The 21,442-nt window shown below is 39.8% G+C and overlaps 1 protein-coding gene across 6 annotated transcripts in view; it reads left to right on the forward strand.

Annotated features, from left to right (window-relative positions):
* Nucleotides 1–21,442, forward strand: part of TTBK2 (tau tubulin kinase 2) — a 177,536-nt gene that overhangs the window by 21,662 nt on the left and 134,432 nt on the right. For 4 of the 6 annotated variants that reach the window (XM_021940500.2, XM_017960562.3, XM_017960565.3 and 1 more), the window contains exon 2: nucleotides 17,240–17,376. In XM_021940500.2, coding sequence (XP_021796192.1) covers nucleotides 17,308–17,376 — 69 coding nt within the window. In that variant the 5' untranslated portion in view covers nucleotides 17,240–17,307. Of the gene's footprint in view, nucleotides 1–17,239; nucleotides 17,377–21,442 lie in introns of those variants that run through there. The other 2 variants (XM_021940502.2, XM_021940501.2) reach the window with 2 other exon arrangements.

A 21,442-nucleotide genomic window follows, 5' to 3' on the forward strand; every position in this document is an offset into this window, starting at 1 on the left:
AATAGGCAAATCCATACAGACAGAAAGATTTAGTGATTGCCAGGGGCTGAGAGAAGAAGGGAATGGGGAGTGACTGCTAATGGGTATGGGGTTTTGTTTTGGGATGGTGAAAATGTTCTGGGATTAGATAATGGCAATGGTTATATACAACCTTGTGAGTATACTACAAAACACTTAATTGTATTCTTTAAAATGGCCACTTATATGGTATGTGCATTATATCTAAATTTTTAAAAGAACTTAAACAATGAATTGGCCATATCTGTGTGTGTCTATTTCTGGAGACTTTAAAAAAATCTTTTTGATGTATACATTTTTTTTTTTCTTTCTAACTTTTATTTTAGGTCCAAGGCGGGTACATGTGTAGATCTGTTCCCTGGGTAAATGTGTGTCTTAGTGGTTTGGTGTACAGATTATTTTGTCATCCAGGTAATACATATAGTATCCAATAGGTAGTTTTTTGATCCTGACCCACTTCCTACCCTCCACCCTCAATGGACTCTTTATTCTGTTTGATGTGTTTATATTTCTGTCCCTTTGCAGATAGGTCACTGATTTGATTTTAAGTAAGACTTAAAATCATATAGTGTGTTTCCTCTAACTTTATTTTTTTATAAAGATTTTGGGTAATTTTTGCTTATTCTCATAGATTTTAGAGTCAGCTTGTTTATATGAAACATTCTGCTTAGATTTCAGTTGGAATTGTCTTAAAACTGAGTTTGTGTGAACTTTGTTTTTCTTTTAGATGTGCTTCATCAGGTTTAGAAAATTCTCTTCTATTCCTAGTTTGCTGAGAGTTTATACCATGAATGAATGTTGAATTTTGTCACATGCTTCTCCTGTATCACATGATAGGTCATGTGGTTTTCATTTTTAGACTATTAATCTGCTGTACTACATGAATTGATTTTTGAATATTGAGTCAGCCTTGCATCCCCAGGATAAACCATACCGGATTGTGGTGTATTATTTGTTGTATGATATTGCTGGATTCAGTTTGCTACTATTTTATGAGAGATTTTCATGTCTGTGTTTATAAGGGATATGGATCTATTATTTTTTGTTTTCTTTTTGAGACAGCTCTCACTCTGCTGCCCAGCCAGGAGGGCAGTGATGGTATCTTGGCTCACTGCAGCCTCAACCTCCCTGGGCTCAGGTGATCTTCCCACTTTAGCCTCCTGAGTACCTGGGGCTACAGGTGTGCATCACCACGTCCAGCTAATTTTTAGTATTTTTTGTAGAGATGAGGTTTCACCATATTGCCTAGGCTGTTCTCAAACTCCTGGGCTCAAGCAATCCACCCACGTTCGCCTCCCACAGTGCTAGGATTACAAACATGAGCCACCGTGCCCAACCTTTGACTAGTTTTAATATCAGGTTAATGCTGGACTCATAAAATGAGATGGGAAGTGTTTTTTCCTCTTCTTTTTTGGAGAGATTGTATAAAACTTGTTTCATTTTTTTCTTTAAATGTTTAGTAGAATTTGCCATTGGAAAAAAAATCTAGGCCTGTATTAGTCCGTTCTCACACTGCTAATAAAGACTTAGCTGAGATTGGGTAATTTGTAAAGAAAAAGAGGTTTAATGGACTCATAGTTCCATATGGCTGGGGAAGCCTCACAATCAGTGAGAAGCAGAGGAGGAACAAAGGCACGTCTTACATGGCAGCAGGCAAGAGAGCGTGTGCAGGGGAACTGCCTTTTATAAAACCATCAGATCTCATGAGACTCACTTACCATCATGAGAACAGCATCATGGGGGTAACCGCCCCCATGATTCAGTTACCTCCCACTAGATCCCTCCCATGACATGTGGGGATTATGGGAACTACAATTCAAGATGAGATTTGGGTGGGGACACAGCCAAACCGTATCATGCCCATATTTTTTAGTAGGACTATTAAGGAGGCCCCTTTCACCTTGGGTGAATTGTAGTAGTTTTTGATGGTTGTGTTCACTTTCTGTGTATAATGTTGTTCATTATATTTCCTAATCATATATTTATGTCTTTGGAGTCTATAGTGATAACCCCTGTTTCATTCCTAATATTGATTATTTGTGTATTCTTTTTTCCCAGTTTTCTTAAAAGGTTATAAATTATATTGATCTATATAAAGAGCCGGCTTTTGGTCTTATTGATTTTTTTTTTCTATGACGTTTCTGGTTTTAATTTCATTATTATTATTTTGCCTTTTGTTTCTTTCCTCTACTTGTTTTGAGTTTAGTTTTTTTTCCCCCAGGTGGAAGCTTATATTTTTAATCTGAAACTTTCTCACTTGTTTTCAATTTAAAAATTATTTTAGTATTATATATATGTATTTTTTAAGAGACAGGATCTCTGTCACCTAGGCTGGAGGCAATGGAGCGATCATACCTCATTGCAGCCTCAACCTTCTGAGCTTAAATGATCCTCTCACCTCAGCCTCTTGAGTAGCTAGGACTATAGGCACTCACCACACACAGTTGAGTTTTTAAAAAACATTTTTGTAATAACAGGGTTGCCCAGGCTGGTCTTGAACTCCTGGCCTCAAGTCCTCCTGCCTTGGCCTCCCAAAGTGTTGGGATTACAGGCCTAAGCCACTGCACCTGGCCTCATTTTTAATATAAGCTTTTAGTGGTATAGTTTTTCCTCTAACCATTGCTTTAGCTGCATACCATATGTTATATTTTCCTTTTTGTACAATTCAAATATTTTCTAATTTGCCTGGGGACTTTGTCTTTAACCATGGCTCATTTAGAACAGGCATTGGCAAACATTTTCTTTTCTTTCTTTCTTTCTTTTTTTTTTTTAAGACAGAGTCTTGCTCTGTCACCCAGGCTGGAGTGCAGTGGCATAATCTCGGCTGACTGCATCCTCTGCCTCCCGGGTTCCAGAGATTCTCCTGCTTCAGCCTCCCAGGTAACTGGGATTATAGGCACACGCCACCATGCCTGGCTAATTTTTGTATTTTTAGTAGAGACAGGGTTTCACCATTTTGGCTAGGCTGGTCTCAAACTCCTGACCTCAGGCAATCTGTCTGCCTCGGCCTCCCAAAGTGCTGAAATTACAGGCGTGAGCCACTGCGCCTGACCTCTTTTTTTTTTTTTTGAGACAGGGTCTTGCTCTGTCATCCAGGATAGAGTACAGTCTTGCAATCACAGCTCACTGCAGCCTCAACTTCCTGGCTCAAGTGATCCTCCCACCTCAGCCTTCTGAGTAGCTGGGACCACAGATGTGTGCCACACATCTGGCTAATTTTTATATTTTTTGTGGAGACAGGTGTAGCAGGATGAGCCACAGACAAACCTCTCAGACACCGAGTTGTAGAAGGAAGGGCTTTATTCAGCTGGGAGCATCGGCAAGCTACTGCCTTAAAATCCAAGCTCCCTGAGTGCACAATTTCTGTCCCTTTTAAGGGCTCACAACACTAAAGATTTCACATGAAAGGGTCATGATTGATTTGAGCAAGCAGGAGGTACGTGATAGGGGCTGCATGCACCGGTGGTCAGAGTGAAACAGAACAGAGCAGGGAGTTTAACAATGTTCTTTTATATAGTGCAGGGAATCTTTGGATAACATCAGTTTCTAAGTCATGAGTTGATTTTTAACTACTAGATTTAGGCCAGGCAGGCCCAGGCCCGGTTTTGGGCCTGGCACCGGGCTGCCTGTCTTTGGTTTCACTTCCTTGTTTTTTTCTTAAAACAGGTACTGAGGCCGGGCATGGTGGCTCAAGCCTGTAATCCCAGCACTTTGGGAGGCCGAGATGGGCGGATCACGAGGTCAGGAGATCGAGACCATCCTGGCTAATAACACAGTGAAACCCCGTCTCTACTAAAAATACAAAAAACTAGCCGGGCGAGGTGGCGGGCGCCTGTAGTCCCAGCTACTCGGGAGGCTGAGGCAGGAGAATGGCGAGAACCCGGGAGGCGGAGCTTGCAGTGAGCTGAGATCCGGCCACTGCACTCCAGCCTGGGCGACAGAGCGAGACTCCCTCTCAAAAAAACAAACAAAAAACAAACAAACAAACAAAAAACAGGTACTGAGTGTAAAACAGTATGAGAGGATCTCTCTCTCTCCTCATTTTCCCCCTTTGAGACTCTCATTTTTTATTAGTGGGAGTTCTTACTCTTACTTTTGCTACTTATGTCTTTTTGTGCAATAGATTGATAGTGATTTATATGGTACACTTGTGCTGAAGCATTTTGGTGAACTAAGATAGTGATGAAACTTTTTTATCATTTGAAGAAGTACAGGTAGCAAACAAGGGAGCAGTAAGGAGGTTCTTATTACTATTATAACTTTTATTATAAGAGTTTTAAATCTTCCTAGTGCTGGGAACTAATTTTTAAACATGGCTTCAGGTCAAATTCATGCTACGCTTGTATGGGCACATGTGTCAGTTTTGTCATATTTTTAACTATGTCTTTAACTACTTGCCTTTGATTACCTATGTTTAGACAGTAATTAGTAAGGTTAAATTTCTTATAGACCTCTCTTTCAGCTGCTAGCAAGTAGTCAAGAGCCAATCTATTTTGATAGATAGCATTTATCTGAGTTTCTTGCTGGGCCAGAATAGTCTAGGCTTGGCCAGTTTTATTAGTGATGATGTTTAAAACAGCTTGCAACCGTATGATTCAGTTGAGCATGTAAATGGGGGCCCAGTATCCCCATGAGCCATCTTGTGTCTAAGCGGCAGGTCTATAGTATTGTATAATTTTTTAGGAGGTCATTTATCATTTTTTTAATTACCTATGGTTATGCTTCGTTTTCCACAGGAAGCATAGACAGGGAAGCCCAGGAGTTCATCTGTTTTTATGGGCAGTAGGTCAGTCAGCTTAGCGTAGGCTGTATGTCTATATATCCAGTATAACCTGGTGGGGCCAGTCCAGTCTTGGTGGAATTCTGGGTGGGCCCAGGCAGTCTGCAACCTTGGAAATTTACTGAATGGATCTCTTTCTGTGTAATTGGAACTCCACCATGTCACTGTTTTTTTTGGTACCATTATACAGTTTTTGCCCCAGACAACTAAGTCATCCTATAGAATGAGTGAATTCTTTCCTTTTTCTAGCTATGCAATATTGTCTAATAATTGAGACTTTTATAACCTAGAGATGATCAGGGTGATTTTTTTGGGCTGGGAATTCATCAGGAATTGGGTCTGTAGGCACTAATTGTTGGGGTTCCTTTTTTTTTTTTTTTTTAAGATGGAGTCTTGCTCATTGCCCAGGCTGGAGTGCGGTGACGAAATCTCGGCTCACTGCAAGCCCCGCCTCCCGGGTTCACGCCATTCTCCTGTCTCAGCCTCCCGAGTAGCTGGGACTACAGGCGCCCGCCACCATGCCCAGCTAATTTTTTGTATTTTTAGCAGAGACGGGGTTTCACCATGTTAGCCAGGATGGTCTCAATCTCCTGACCTCGTGATCTGCCCTCTTCGGCCTCCCAGAGTGCTGGGATTACAGGCGTGAGCCACTGCGCCCGGCCAATTGTCGGGGTTCTTATGGCCATTGATCTCCTATTACAGTTTCTCCACAAACATAACATGAAGTGACATTTAGAGACTGGGCTACATGCTCGGCTAATTGCAAAAACAAATTTCTGTTTTTTTCCTGGAGTCTCTGGTACTGGCACTTTTAGTTTATCATAGAAAGTCTGAAATACTGGTTCTGGAGAGAGTTTACGAACCTCCCCTTTTACTAAGATATTTACTCTAGGACCTAGTCCTTTTTTTATCTATCCAGAGATACGTGTTCTCCTTTTTTTTTTTTTTTTTTTTTTAACCTTGGGTTTAAGGGATTTGTAACTATTAATTTCAAGGGGTTGCAGCTTCCACCCATACAGAAGGGGCTGCTTTCTGCTTTTTGGAGCTAAACAGGATCTTTTTCATCCTTTTTCTAAGTAGTCTAGATGACACAAGACCAGTAATTACACACATTTGCACGTGAGTGTAATTCATGGCAGGTATATTTATTTCCCGCTGTGTAACCTTTTTTTTTTTTTTAATTTAAAGAACTGCATCTTATTATATGCCGATTGCTATTGATAGTGGCACAAGCATTAAATTTTAGGGTTATATGCTTGGAGACCCCTCTTTCTTCTGTCCTAGCTATTACTTTACTTGTGTCGCCTAGAAAAGGACCAGTCCTTAACTTTATTTTAAAAACTGTGATCATGGGAGGCTTAAAATGGGTCATAACACGCATCAGGTTGGTTATTTCCTGGGCTACATACCTTGGATAGAATAGCATTGTACAAACAAGTTTCTTTTAGAGTCCTGGTACACTTATAATAACCATAAAATAATAGGACTGTAGCAATCTTTTGTTCTACCTCAGTGACTTGATGTATATACTGGGAACAGCCCTCAGTCTGAGGAAGGTCAGTTGAAGTCTTTACTGTACAAGTCCAAATTTTAAGGAAAATGAGTCCTGCGATGAGTTTCCTCATGCTTTGGCCATGCATGGACCAGTCAGCTTCCGGGTGTGACTGGAGTAGGGCTTGTGATCTTCTTCAGAGTCACTTTGCAGGGGTTGGCGAAGCTGCTGCCATCCACGTACAGCCCCCAATCTACTGATGTTTAAAGATGATCTCGGAGGTTGGGCCCACTAGAATAAACTCAGTCCAATACTTTTACACAGTTATGTTTAACTGGGCTCTCTGATACCAGGAGCAAGGTGGCGGGGTTTAGGGTGTTGCAAACTTCAGTGGTTATGTGGAGATTTTCACAGAGCAAGCTTTGGTATCTAGTTAGTCTAGCATTCATTAGCTAGTGGTGTTCTTTGGCATTTATTAAAATTACCACAGCATAGGGGGACTTTATGTTTAGGTTTTGCCTAAGTGTTAGCTTATCTGCTTCTTGTGCTAACAGGACCGTTGCTGCCAGGGCCTTTAGACATGGGAGTCAGCCTTTGGAAACCCCATCTAATTGTTTTGAGAGATAGGCCACTGGCCTTGGCCAGGGCCCTACAGTCTGGGTTAAAACTCCAACTGGTATTTTTTCTGTTTCTGACACATAGATTATAAAGAGTTTTGTCAGGTTAGGTAGCCTCAGGACTGGAGCTGACATGAGTGTTTCTTTTTAACTCATGAAAAGCTCGTTGGTGTTGGTTGTAATAGATACAGTTTATCTAATCTACATTTTTATTGACTGTCATCTACCAAAATATTGACTTAAATCCTGTAACTATTTGATTTCAAGCTTTAAATTAATCTGGTATTCCATCCGGGGCTCCAATTGCATCTAAATAGATGTGAGAGTTGAAAGACCTGTAAAGGGCTTCTCTTGCTTTACGATGTCTTATAATTATTATTATTTTTCCTCTGGTTGATGAAATGCCAGGGTGAAGGGGATAGCCAAATGGACTAAAGCACAAGTGCCACTCTAGTTATTTGGCAGAGTGCCCAGTAAAGGTCCACCGCAATGCTGCCACACATCCGCTTGGGGATGAACAAGGGCTGACTGATTGATAAGTTCTTGAAAATTCTTAAGCTCACTGCATCCCTTCAGGTCTCCAAGGAATGCTGAGTCTCCTCCCTGCCATGAAAGACACGAAGCGAACTTAGTGTTGGGAGACGGAAGCTGGATGGCCCTTGGGGGCTGACCTGCAGGGACTTTGGAATATAGCAGAGAGAGCTCGGCATGACTTATTACTCCAGGCTGTAGAATCCTGGAAAGGAGCTACCATGCAGCCCATGCCTGGTTGGTTGGAGGACCACCTTAGTGGAAGGGGCACAATTAGGGCCTCTGGCCTGCCATTGCACAAGCATAACAGTTGCTTTTGTTTAACGTGCAGATGGAATATTTGATCCATTTCAACCAGGCATTTGCATCTTGGTATGCTGTCTTAGGTGCCAAAATTTGTTTTAAGTCTTTAACTTCTATGATCCTCTAGTAAAATGAGTGTTTCTTTTAGCACCTATCTTTATTAGTTTTTAGAGCAAAGAAAGCTAAACACGATTTTATATTTAATAATGCTTCTTGTATGATTTTCATACCAGATAAGCTAAATTTTACCTTTATATTAGTGTGTTGTTAATGTTAAACTTAATTTTAATAAAACCTTGTAGACATATTTATCCAATTTTTCATGTTTGACCATAAGGTAAGATTTTATAGACTCTTTTTAACCCTTTATAATTTTTGTTAAAGAGCAGGTTGATGCTTTAAGAAAAACCTGTTGCATTTTTATTTTAATGTCCAGTTCACAGAAAAACTGAATGATACCTTTTTAACTTTAGCTAATATGTTTACACACAGAACTTTTTTACAATTAACGTTTTAAAACTTGCTTAAACTTTCAAAACAACAATTATTTTAACCTTTTAATGTAGGTAAAAATCCACATTCTTATGCCTCCTTATAATCTTTTTACCAAAGGTGTATTTTACTTTTTTTATACACCTTGCACATAAACTGATTCTTCAATAGTATTCAGGAGGCCTTATTACTTTTAAATTATACAACAGTTTTTGCATAAAATTTTTTTAATAACGTTTTTTCTTTCATGACTTTCGCAGACAATTTTTTGACATGTCTCAACTTTCTGACTTAGTACAAACATTTTTTTCTTTAACAACCAGTTAATTTATTTCAGGACAAAAATTTACCATATAACATTCTTTTTATATAAATTCTGCCTCCCCACTTTTTTCCTTTTCTTGAAATTTTTTAACATAGTTCCTAGTAGGGTGGGCTTACTTGTGCTTGACCCATGCTCCCATGCTTCGAGACAAAACACCACACTTACACCACATACCACACGCACACCACAAAATAAAAAACAGGCAAAAAGGGCACACACACACTTCTGCAGTTTACACCAAACCAAAATCAAAACCAAAATCAGGGTATCCAGAAATCCAAGCCAGGTCAAAACCAAAACCAAAGTATCAAGCAGTCCCAAGTCAAGTCAAAAACAAAAACCAAAGTGCCAGTACAGGCACACCGTGGGTGATCAGGCCACACTTCCACTCAAATGGAGTAGGCAAATTCCCAAGACCAGTCCTGTCAAGCAATTCAAACCAAGTCAAAACCAAAACCAACACCATAGTGCCAATAAAGGCACACCATGGGTGATCAGGCCACGCTTCCACTTAAATGGAGTGGGCAAGTTCCAAAGACTAGTCTTACCAAGTTTCAGATGTCCAGACTCCCAAGTGCCAGTTCCTTCCCGGTGTTCAGCCACTGTGTTAATCCTCCGCGGGGGCCTGCTACATGCTGCTGTGGTGAGGCGTTCCACCTGGGCAATTGCCTACCTGGGAGCACTCTTTGGATCTTGTCACTCAGGCTGGCCGGAGTACCCCACAGGGATGCTCCACAGGGTAGGCCTAAGCTGCCTAAGGGGCTGTCTCGGCCGTCCCTCAGTCATCTCGCTTCCTGTCAGGGAACCTAGAAATGTAGCAGGATGAGCCGCAGACAAAACCTCTCAGACACCGAGTTGTAGAAGGAAGGGCTTTATTCAGCTGGGAGCATCGGCAAGCTACTGCCTTAAAATCCGAGCTCCCTGAGTGCACAATTTCTGTCCCTTTTAAGGGCTCACAACACTAAAGATTTCACATGAAAGGGTCGTGATTGATTTGAGCAAGCAGAGGGTACGTGATAGGGGCTGCATGCACCATTGGTCAGAATGAAACAGAACAGAGCAGGGAGTTTCACAATGTTCTTGTACGTTGCTGGTAATCTTTGGATAACATCAGTTTCTAAGTCATGAGTTGATTTTTAACTACTAGATTTAGGCCAGGCAGGCCCAGGCCCAGTTTTAGGCCTGGCGCTGGGCTGCCTGTCTTTGGTTTCGCTTCCTTGTTTTTTTCTTAAAACAGGTACTGAATATAAAACAATATAAAACAATATGAGAGGGTCTCTCTCTTTCCTCAGAGGGTCTTGCCATGTTGCTTAGGTTGGTCTTGAACTCCTGAGCTCAAGCAATCCACCTGCCTTGGCCTCCCCAAATGCTGGAATTACAGGTGCGAGCCCCTGTGCCCAGCCAAACATTTTATTAAGGTCCAGAAAATAAATATATTAGGCCTAAGTGTAATACCGTCTGTGTTGCAGTTATTTAACTCTGCTGTAGTAGTATGAAATCAGCCATACACAACATATAATTGAATGAGCATGGCTTAGTTCCAATATAGTGTTATTTATATAAAATCAGGCACCTTGCCCTGTTGTTATTAATTTTCAAGTGTATGTAGAGTTTCTTGTTATCTTGCTGTTATTGATTTCTAGCTTAATATCATTAAGCTAGAATATACTAGCTTGTTATAAGAGAACATAGTATATATGATTTCAGTTCTTTTAAATTTGCTAAAATTTGTTTCATGACCTGGGATATTATATAGTCTCTTGGTGTACGTTCCTTGTGAGTTTGAATGTGTATTCTGCTTTTGTTGGGTGGAGTGTTCTATAAATATCAGTTCCAGTTGTTTGATGGTTGTGTTTAAGTTCACTGACATCATCTGGGTGTCCTATAATTCACTTTAATTCTGTCACTAATTGCTTCAAGTTAATGCAGACCCCACAGGTTACAGGGCTTAGTCCCACAAAGCCGCCTTCACTTCAGTCTGTAGCACAAGCCACTCAGATTTTCCCTGGTTGAGTGTAAGTTTGGGCCTTCCCACAATCCCCTTGGTACATCGGTATGTTCACCAACCAGGAAGCTCCTTGAGCCTTGTTGTTCAGAGTGTTTTTTTTTCCCCCAATTTCTTTTTTATCTAGCTGAATTTAAGATTTACAGAGTTTTTAATATCCAGAGTTCAGGGCTGGGCACAGTGGCTTATGCCTGTAATCCCAGCACTTTAGGAGCCTGAGGTGGGAGGATCGTTTGAGTCTAGGAGTTCAAGACCAGCTTGGGCAACATACCCAGACCCTGTCTCTACACAAAGTGAAATGAGCTGGGTGTAGTGGCACATGCATGTAGTCTAGCTGCTTGGGAAGCTGAGACGGGAGGACTGCTTGAGCCCAGGAGTTCGAGGCTGCAATGAGCTACGACTGTACCACTGCACTCCAGCCTGGGCGACAGTGAGACCCCATCTCTTAAAACAAACAAACAAAAAAAAACGGGCGCAGTGGCTCACGCCTGTAATGCCAGCACTTTGGGAGGCTGAGGCGGGTGGATCACCTGAGGTCAGGAGTTTGAGACCAGCCTAGCCAAACATGGTAAAACCCTGTCTCTACTAAAAATACAAAAAAATTAGCCAGGTGTGGTGGCCCGCTACTCACAAGGCTAAGGCAGGAGAATCGCTTGAACCCTGGAGGCGGAGGTTGCAGTGAGCCAAGATTGCGCCAGTGCACTCCATCCTGGGCAAAAAGAGTGAGACTCCATCTCAAAAAAACAACAACAAAAAGAGCTTATTACATAGGCATGGTTGATGAAATCACTGGTCATGTGATTGAACTCAATCAGTAGTCCCTCTTTTCCTGGAAGTTGGGAGGTGGAGATGAAAGTTCTAGTAAAGCATATGTAGTCATATGCTTTCAGGTGACAGCCCCCATCCTGAAGCTTGGAGTCACTTCATTAGCATAACAGAGGCATTCATATCACTTAGGAAATTCCAAGCACTGCCAGGAATTTGGAGATGAATACCAATTCTCTGACACCAAAATGTAAGATAAGAAAAATAAACTGTTCTCACTACTATACTCAATACTTCTGGCAAATGACAGAGAAGTGCGATTTGCTAGAATGGCTCTCAGAACTCAGGGAAACACTTTATTTATGCTTACTGGTTTATTATCTAATAAGGATATAAACAAGGATACAGATGAAGAGATACATAGGGCAAAGTCTGGAAGGATCCTCAGAGCAGGAGTTTCTTTCCTCATGAAGTTAGGATACACTACCCTCACAACATGCTTATTAGTCTCCAAAACTTGTGCTTTGTGTTTTTAGTGGAGGCTTCATTAAGGCATGATTGATTAAACCATTAGCCATTGGTAGTCTACTCAACCTTCAGCATCTCTCTCCTCCCCAGACCTTGTGAGTGGGGCTGAAAGTTCCAGCCCTCTGATCACATGGTTGGTTTCCCTGGCAACCAGCCCTCTATCTTTAAAGATTTCCTAAAGTCACCTCATTAACAAAAACCCAGATGTGGTTGAAAGGGGCTTGTTATGAATAACAAAATCTACTCCTATCATCTTTTATCTATCTGGAGCTATTTCAGGAACCAAGGACAAAAACCAAATATTATACCAAAAGATGTTCCTATCACCCTAATCACTTCAGAAATTATAAGGGCTTTATGAGCTCTGAACAAGAACCAGGGACAAAGACCAAATATTTGTATTTCTTATTATTAATACAAGCCACAATATCACAACCAAATATATTTTTAAATTATACCCTAATGGTACTGTTTTAGCTTCTGTATTATTGCCAATTTTCTATCTAGTTATTTCTTTGGTACAGGAGCGAAGTGTTCAGTTGTTCTATGGATTTGTCTGCTCCAGTTATAATCACAGATTTGTCTGTTTCTCCTTTCAGTTCATTAATTTTTATTTCATGTATTTTGATGGTCTTTTTAAGGTGCATACACGTTTATAATTTCTTTGTAAATTGGCTCTTCCATGGTTCTGTATTTCTTTTTATCTCCAGTGATTTTCTTTGCCCTGAAGTCAGCACTGTCAGATATTATAATAGATGCTCCAGCTTTCCTTTTGTTAATATTTGCATGGTATACTTTTTCCCCATTTCTTTTAACCTACATAATAATAGTATTATTATTGTTATTATTTTCAGTGGTATTTAGTATATTCACTTTAACCTACATATTATTTTTGAAGTGAGTTTCTTATAGAATCATATTTATCCTGCTAATCTCTGTCTTTTCAGCGGCATGTTTATGCCATTTATACTTAAGGTAATTACAGGTAAGTTTGGATTCAGGTCAACCATTGTATTATTTGTTTTATATTTGTCCCTTTATTTTTGTTCTTCTGTTTCTTTCTGCCTACTTTTGGATTATCTTAACATGTTTTGGTATTCCACTTTTTTTTTTTGCTTTTCGTGGTATCTCTTTGTGTAGTTTTTAAAGCGATTGCTCTAGGACTTACAATATATCTCCTTTGTACCATCTACTTAGAATTCTTACATTAAATATTAACTATGTTATATAAATATTATATAATATGAATATTACATTACCTGAAATAATGCAGAAACCTAACCACCATCATGAGTCCCTTTACCATTCTACTTTTTTTTTTTTTTTGAGACGGAGATTTGCTCTTGTCGCCCAGGCTGGAGTGCAATGGCGCGATCTCGGCTCACCACAACCTCAGCCTTCCGGGTTCACGCGATTCTCCTGCCTCAGCCTCTCGAGTAGCTGGGATTACAGGCATGTGTCACCACACCTGGCTAATTTTGTATTTTTAGTAGAGACAGGGTTTCTCCGTATTGGTCAGGCTGGTCTCGAGCTCCCGACCTCAGGTGTTCCGCCCGCCTCGGCCTTACGAAGTGCTGGGATTACAGTTGTGATCCACCGTGCCTGGCTGTTTTCTAGTTATTTTTAATTTTTTTTTTCTGTTTAATTTTCAGCAGTTTGATTATGATATGTTTAAGAGGTGTGTGTGTGTGCGCGCACGCCTATTGTATTCAGTCAGCTTCATCAATCTGTTTTATGTCTTTCACAAAATTTGTGAAGTTTTAGCCATTTTTAATATTTTTTCTATCCTAAACTGTTACCTCTTCTTTTATGACTCTAATGACACAAATATTAGCATTTTTAGTATTGTCCCACTAGTCCCTGGGGTCTATATTCATTTATAAGAATCTTTTATCTTCAGACTGTGTAATTTCTATAGATCTGTCTTCCAGTTTACTGACTCTTTACTCTGACACTGCCATTTTTCTATTGACCCCATCCAGTGAAATTTTAAAATTTCAGTTACTGTATTTTTCACTTCTAAATTATTTATTTATTTATTTATTTATTTTTATTTTATTTATTTTTATTTTTTGAGATGGCGTCTCACTCTGTCGCCCAGGCTGGAGTACAGTGGCACCATCTCAGCTCATTGCAACCTCCACCTCCTGGATTCAAGTGATTTTCCTGCTTCAGCTTCCTGAGTAGCTGGGATTATAGGCACCTACTACCACGCCCAGCTAATTTTTTTTTTTTTTTTTGTAGAGACGGGGTTTCACCGTGTTAGCCAGGATGGTCTCGATCTCCTGACCTCGTGATCCGCCCGTCTCGGCCTCCCAAAGTGCTGGGATTACAGGCTTGAGCCACCGCGCCTGCCTAATTTTTCTATTTTTAGTAGAGATGGGATTTCACCACGTTGGCCAGGCTGGTCTCGAACTCTTGACCTTGTGATCTGCCTGCCTCAGCCTCCCAAAGTGCTAGTGTTACAGGCGTGAGCCACCATGCCTGGCTTAAATTTTCAATTTCTTTCTTTATGTCTCTTATTTCTTTACTGAGACTTTATATCTTTTTATTCATTTCTAGGGTGTTCACCTTTATTTCTTGTAGCATTTTTGCCTGATAAATCCTAACTCTGTGTCATCTTGGCATTTGTATCTATTGATTGCACTTTCATATATAAATTGAGATATTCTTGGTTCTTTGTGTGCTTGGTAATTTTGGATTGTGTGCCCAACATTAAAAGATTTTTTTTTTTTTTTTTTTGAAATTTGAGTCTTATTTAAAATCTGTGGAGAATGTTAATTTTTTTTTTTAAGACGGAGTCTCGTTCTGTCACCCAGGCTGGAATGCAGTGGCACAATCTCGGCTCACTGCAACCTTTGCCTCCCGGATTCAAGCCATTCTCCTGCCTCAGCCTCCTGCGTAGCTGGGGCTACAGGCGCCCACCACCACGCCTGGCCTAATTTTTGCATTTTTAGTAGAGACAGGGTCTTGCCATGTTGCCCAGGCTGGTCTCGAACTCCTGACCTCAAGAGATCCACCTGTCTCGGCCTCCCAAAGTGTTGGGATTACAGGTGTGAGCCACCATGCCCAGCTGAAGTAATTATTTTCTGTGTGACTATGGCACAAACTCAGTATGCAATGGATGCAATGGGTTATTGTTTTAAAATTCTTTTAGTTCCATAGGTTTTTGGGGAACAGATTGCAGTAGATTATTGGTTTCAGTTGGTTTTGAGTTGTCCTTTATTTTTAGTGTTTTTTAAAATTTTTGTCTTTTGTTTTGAACATGCCATCATTCGTTTTCTGAACAAAATGCTAAATTTATTGTGCGATATACAAGGGAGAGTCATAATTGTAGGACATAATTTCTCTGAATGAAACAAACTGCCCAACCAGGTGCAGTGGTTCATGCTTATGATCCCACCATTTTGGGAGGCTGAGGTAGGAGGATCACTGGAGGCCATGAGTCTGAGACCAGCCTGGACAACATAGTGAGACCCTGTCTATTAAAAATAAACAAACAAACAATGTTATCCAGGTATGGTAGTGTGCTCCTGTAGTCCCAGCTCCTTGGGAGGCTGAGATGGGAAGATTGCTTGAGCCCAGGAGTTCAAGGATATAATGAGCTGTGATTGCACGACTGCACTCCAACCTGGGTGACAGAGCAAGACTTTGTTTTAAAAGAAAAAAGAAAAGAAAAGAAACTGCTGGTCTTAAATAGGATTTGAGGAATTACGGAGCTCAGGGATTGGTGAAGTAGGAGTATTTAGGAATTGATTGACCTTTTATTATGTAAATGTGGTTATGAATTGTGGTGTTGCTGACTGGTGACTTGCTGAAGTGATATCACTCATTCAGAACTCCCTTTGATGGGTGTAGGATGGGTTTAACACCAGTTCTGGTGATTACTTGTTGTTATGGTCCTTTCTGGAATTTGGAGTTTAGAACTTTTTTTTTTTATCATACGTAAAATATTTACATGGTTCCAGAATCAAAACTATATCACAAGATGCATTCACGGAAGTCTGGCTTTCTTCCTTATCCCTTCCATCCTTTTTTTCTTTCTTTTTTGAGACAGGATCTTATTCTGTCACCCAGGCTGGAGGGCAGTGGCACCTTCACGGCTCACTGCAACCTCAGCCTTCCAAGCTCAAGTGATCCTCCCTGCTCAGACTCCTGAGTAGCTGGGACTACGAGTACGTGCAAGCACGTCTGGCTAATTTTTAAATTTGTTGTAGAGATGGGATCTCCCTGTGTTGCCCAGGCTGGTCTCAAACTCCAGGGCTCAAGCATCCCTCTTGCCTCAGCCTCCCAAGATGCTGAGATTACAGGTGTGAACTACCACACCTGGCCTTTTGTTTTGCTTTCTATTGAGTAAAGGTTGAAACAGTCTGCAGGCCAAATTTGGCCCACATTTTTTTTTTTTGTAAATAAGATTTTGTTGGAGCACAGCCATACTCATTCGTTTACATAATTGTGTGTGACTTTTGTGCTACAGTGGCAGAATCGAGTAACTATAACAGAGAATACAGTATGTGGCCTAGAGACTAAAATATTTACTTTCCAGACCTGTTTTGAAAAAATTTGCTGACTTCTGCTACAAAGAATCATTTTCATTAAGTTTTAGCTTATCTCTCCTTCTTTTCCTTTCTTTCTAAAAAAAAAAAAAGCAGATACTTAAATATACTCAACATTTATCTCCTTTTTCTGCAAAGTATAGCATACTATAAACTCTTTACTGTCTTGCCTTTTTTCACTAAACAATGTATCTTAAAAGTCACTGTGTATCAATATCGTTTTCATTCCTGGACTAGGTTACAGTTTTCATCTCCTTTAGGCTGTATTTTTCTGCTATATCTTCATTTTCTACAGGTATGCTGTTCATCTTATTAATATCCTCTTTTTCTTAGAATGTCGTTGTATCAGGTTTGGTCAACAACCCTTTTCTTTGTTAGTATTTATTTCCTATGCATTTTAAGTGCATTTTGTAACATTAAAATATTAGCTATAATGTTATTAAGCTCTAAGTTACAAACTAAGCAGTTGTAAATTAGGTACTGTGTCTTCTCAGCAGTGTATTGTACTCAGGATAGTCATCTACCTAGTTCAAGTGCCATGACATCATGCTTGCCCTATAATCTAACAATCTCAGTTATTATAAATAATACCTGTGTTTTAACAGTGTCTTTGTAACGCCTAGCTATTTCACTGGGCATCTGTAATGGAAAGATATGTGGTTTTAAAAAATATGCATTAAACATTTCTGGGTCTTTTTCCCCTTCTTCCCAACAAAGTAGCCAAACTAATGTATAGTATTAGTAGTGCTTACTGATGTTGGAATGTCATTTGTGTTGATTAGTTAACCCTAATATACTGCTACTATTTTTTGTTATTGTTGTTTTAGGTTAAATGGAAACCACCCTTGAGAACTGGATGCCTGTGTAACTGTTCTACCATAATCAGTGTATTGCAATGAGCGGGGGAGGAGAGCAGCCGGATATCCTGAGTGTTGGAATTCTAGTGAAAGAAAGATGGAAAGTGGTGAGTGTACATCTCAGAATGTGTGTGTGTGTGTGTGTGTGTATACATATCGGGGTAATTTTTGGTATCCTGATAAAAATAGCATGTCATTAGGAAATATTATATACATTACTTATATGCCTAAAGCAGTTATTTACATTTATTTTTCTATGATTAAGCTCTGTTTATACCCTAATTCTTACTCTTGCTTCATATAGTACTAAATTTTTGAACAAATGAAAAAAATACAGTGTTTGAAATTACAATGAGCTGGCCGGGCGTGGTGGCTCACGCCTGTAATCCCAGCACTTAGGGAGGCCGAGGCGGGCCGATCATGAGGTCAGGAGATCGAGGCCATCCTGGCTAACACGGTGAGACCCCATCTCTACTAAAAAAAAAATACAAACAATTAGCCGGGCGTGGTGTGGGTGCCTCTAGTCCCGGCTACTCAGGAGGCTGAGGCAGGAGAATGGTGTGAACCCGGGAGGCGGAGCTTGCAGTGAGCTGAGATTGCGCCACTGCACTCCAGCCTGGGCGACAGAGCGAGACTCCATCTCAAAAAAAAAAGCAAGTCCAATGAGCTGCTCTTTTTTTTTTTTTATTAAGGAAAATTGTAAGTATACATAGAAAATAGAGACTTATATAATGAACCTCCATGTACTCATGACCCAAGTTAAATAGTCATCAGTGTATGATTAATCTTGTTTCATCTCTCTCCCAGAATATTTTGAAGTGATATTTAACCTTAGCATTTCTTCTGTGTATACTTCAGTATGTATCTCTAACAAGTAAGGACTTACTTTTAAAAACATAATCGTAATACCATTATCATACCTTAAAAATAATCATTTCTTTCCTGCTGACTCCTCCCCCAAGGTTGTGTGTCATTTTGTCTGTTAGCATGTGGTATTTTCAGCTACTTTCTACTGTTATAAAATACTGTAGTAGTACTAGAAACAGGTAATCATTTCTTAATATCACCAAATATAGTTTTAGTTTTCACATTCTCCTGATTGTAAAGTATTTTCAACAGTCTGAATCAAGATCCAAATAAAATCTGGATATTGTAATTAGTTGCCATCACTTAAGTTTCTTTTCATTTCTAGGTTCCTTCCTCTTTATTGTTCTTTTTTTCCCCTTACAATTTATTTACTGAAGAAATTAGGTGATTTGTCTGTAAAATTTCCCATGGTTTGGATTTTGCTATCTGCTTCCATTTGATGTTAACACGTTTCTCTGTCTTGTGTATTTCATGTAAATTGGTAGTTATATCTACAGGCTGGATTAGATCTGACTTTAGGTTTGTTTTGAGATGGGGACATCTTTTTTTCATAAATGTTATTGTGAGCCTTCACTAGGAGGCATATAATATCTTATTGTCCATCTGTCTATCTTTTTTGTGGTGGTAACACTATTGATGATCATTGCCTAGGTCTATTATTTAGGGATTGCAAATTAGTGATATTCCATAATTCATTTATTAGCTGAAGTGTATCTATAAGGACAAATTTTTTTTATCATCAATTATTTGATTATCTTGGGGTACAATTTGATTAGGAAAACAAGATAAATACTTGCTTCTCTTTTTTAATTTACCAGTTTTCAAAACAATGAATTGGTTTCTTATCATTCTCCAAAAGTGACCAATTAGATTTGTTTTTTAGTATAATTAAGAAAGATTTGAACAAATTTATGTGTTTCAGTCCATGGTAGTTATCCTTATAGATGTTTAAATTGTCTTATTTGACTAAGGGGACACACTTCACATTGTCTTCTGAGTTCTTTTGACAGGATCCTAATAGTCTTTCAATGGCTTTCTTTCCCTAGACCTAGAATCTGCCATCTTTCTAATACTACTCATTTCTTTAAGGAACTATTTTTGTTTTGGATATATTTAATTATTTTTTATTGCTACACAGTCCACCAAAGTTTTTTTCCATTAGTAGGTTTTACAAAGCTATTTTAATGGTTCCCTTAATTTATGAACAGATTGGAAAAAGAAGACTCTTTAGAAATAGAATTTTTATTTTTTATTCGTATGGTACAGTGTGTTTTACTGATTAGGTAAGTCAGTAGACTTTGAAAATTTACTTGACCAAATATAAGAAAACTATGTCAGCATCATGGACTGGTGCAGGGAGATTCAGCAGTTGCTAATCTTTTATGTAAGTCAGACATGAGTGTTGCTTTGGTGAGAGGATTACACTAAGCACTATGTTAAGGCTAGTTTGTTCTCCAGTGGACATATCAAAAGGTGACAAGTGAAACTCTTAATTGGCATGGTTCCCTTGTCCTGGTAGTTAGAACTAATATATCTGAGGAACTTATCTCCAACATTTGGGAGGGCATAGGGGCATTTTTAGTTAAAAAAAAAAATGACAAGCTCATTGTTACAGATGATGTTTTAGTTATTTATTGTTATGTAACAAACTACATCAAAATTTAGAAGCTTAAAACAATCATTTTATTTTGCTTGCAGTTTTGTGCCTTAGGAATTTGGGAAGAGTTTGCCTGGGTGATTTGTCTCTTATGTGGCACTAGCAGGATTGTTTCAGTTAGAGGATCCATTTATAAATGGTTTCTTTACTCACTTGTCTGGTATCATGGGGTTCCTTAGCTCTTCACCCCCAACTCCCAACCCCCAACCTGGTGGCTTGTTTTCTAGGGCATCACCACATGGCTGTGGCTTCTCAGGATGGTCCCATTTCTTTCTTTCTTTCTTTTCTTTTTTTTTTTTTTGAGACAGCGTCTTACTCTGTCGCCCAGGCTGGAGTGCAGTGGCGCAATCTCAGCTCACCACAGCCTCGCCTCCCGGGTTCAAGCGACTTTCCTGCCTCAGCCTTCCGAGTAGCTGAGATTACAAGCGTGCACCATCACACCGGCTAATTTTTGTATTTTGAGTAGAGGTGGGGTTTCACCATGTTGGCAAGGCTGGTCTCAAACTCCTAACCTCAGGTGATCCACCCGCCTCGACCTCCCAAAGTGCTGGGATTACAGATGTGAGCCATTGCGCCCGGCCAGATGGTCCCATTTCTTACATGGTGGCTAGCTTTCAAGAGACAGGAAATGGAAGCTACCAGGCTGGTTAAGGGCTGTCCTCAGAGCTGGCACAGTGTCACTTTGCCCTTTGCCCTATTCTGTTGATGAAAGCAGTTAAGGGGAAAATGGACTCTACCTCTTGATGGCGGAGTAGCAAGGTCACATTGCCTTCATCAGTGTGAACGGTTTTCTTCACATTGAAGAAGAGCAGGGATGGATGATATTATTGTGCCTATTGTTGGAAAATACAATCTCCCACAGACCTTACCTCTATTCTTCCTGTAATCTGTGTACCCCAATCATACTAAACTGCCTCTCTCTTTGCCTCATAAACCTTGATAATTTCTTAGGGCTTTGTCAGGCCAATTAAAAAATGCTCTATTAATGTTTAAATGGCATTATAGGGACAGAAATAGACAAAGAAGCAAAAACATTTACTTCAGCCTAGTTGTTTTATTCTGTCATTTAATAAGGTTTTTTTGTGAGGTAAAACATGAAGCTGCCTCTACCAGTCCTTAGTTAGAAAGGAATCTGTTTGGTACTGTGTATGAGTTTTTAAAGCTACACTAGGTTTTATTTAATGGGCAAAATATAAAGAATCATAAGTATATCAATCAAGGCCCATGAAGGAACAATTTATTTAACTGAATGCTTCTGCGACCTTTTTTTTTTTTTTTGAGACAGAGTCTCACACTGTCGCTCAGGCTGGAGTGCAATGGCATGATCTCTGCTCACTGCAACCTCCGCCTCCCAAGTTCAAGCGATTCTCCTGCCTCAGCCTCCTGAGTAGCTGGGATTATAGGCATGCGCCACCACGCCTGACTAATTTTTGTATTTTTAGTAGAGACAGGGTTTCTCCATGTTGGTCAGGCTGGTCTCAAACTCCTGACCTCGTGATCCGCCCACCTCGGCCTCCCAAAGTGCTGGGGTTACAGGTGTGAGCCACCACACCTGGCCACTTCTGGAACTTTTTAAAAATCTTGAACTTATCCTGTAGTTTCATGTAGTATTCCTTTCCCATCACCAAATGACAATAAAGCAGGATCAG

Source organism: Papio anubis, chromosome 7, assembly GCF_008728515.1.
Source record: "Papio anubis isolate 15944 chromosome 7, Panubis1.0, whole genome shotgun sequence".
In the NCBI taxonomy this organism is placed as follows: Eukaryota; Metazoa; Chordata; class Mammalia; order Primates; family Cercopithecidae; genus Papio; species Papio anubis.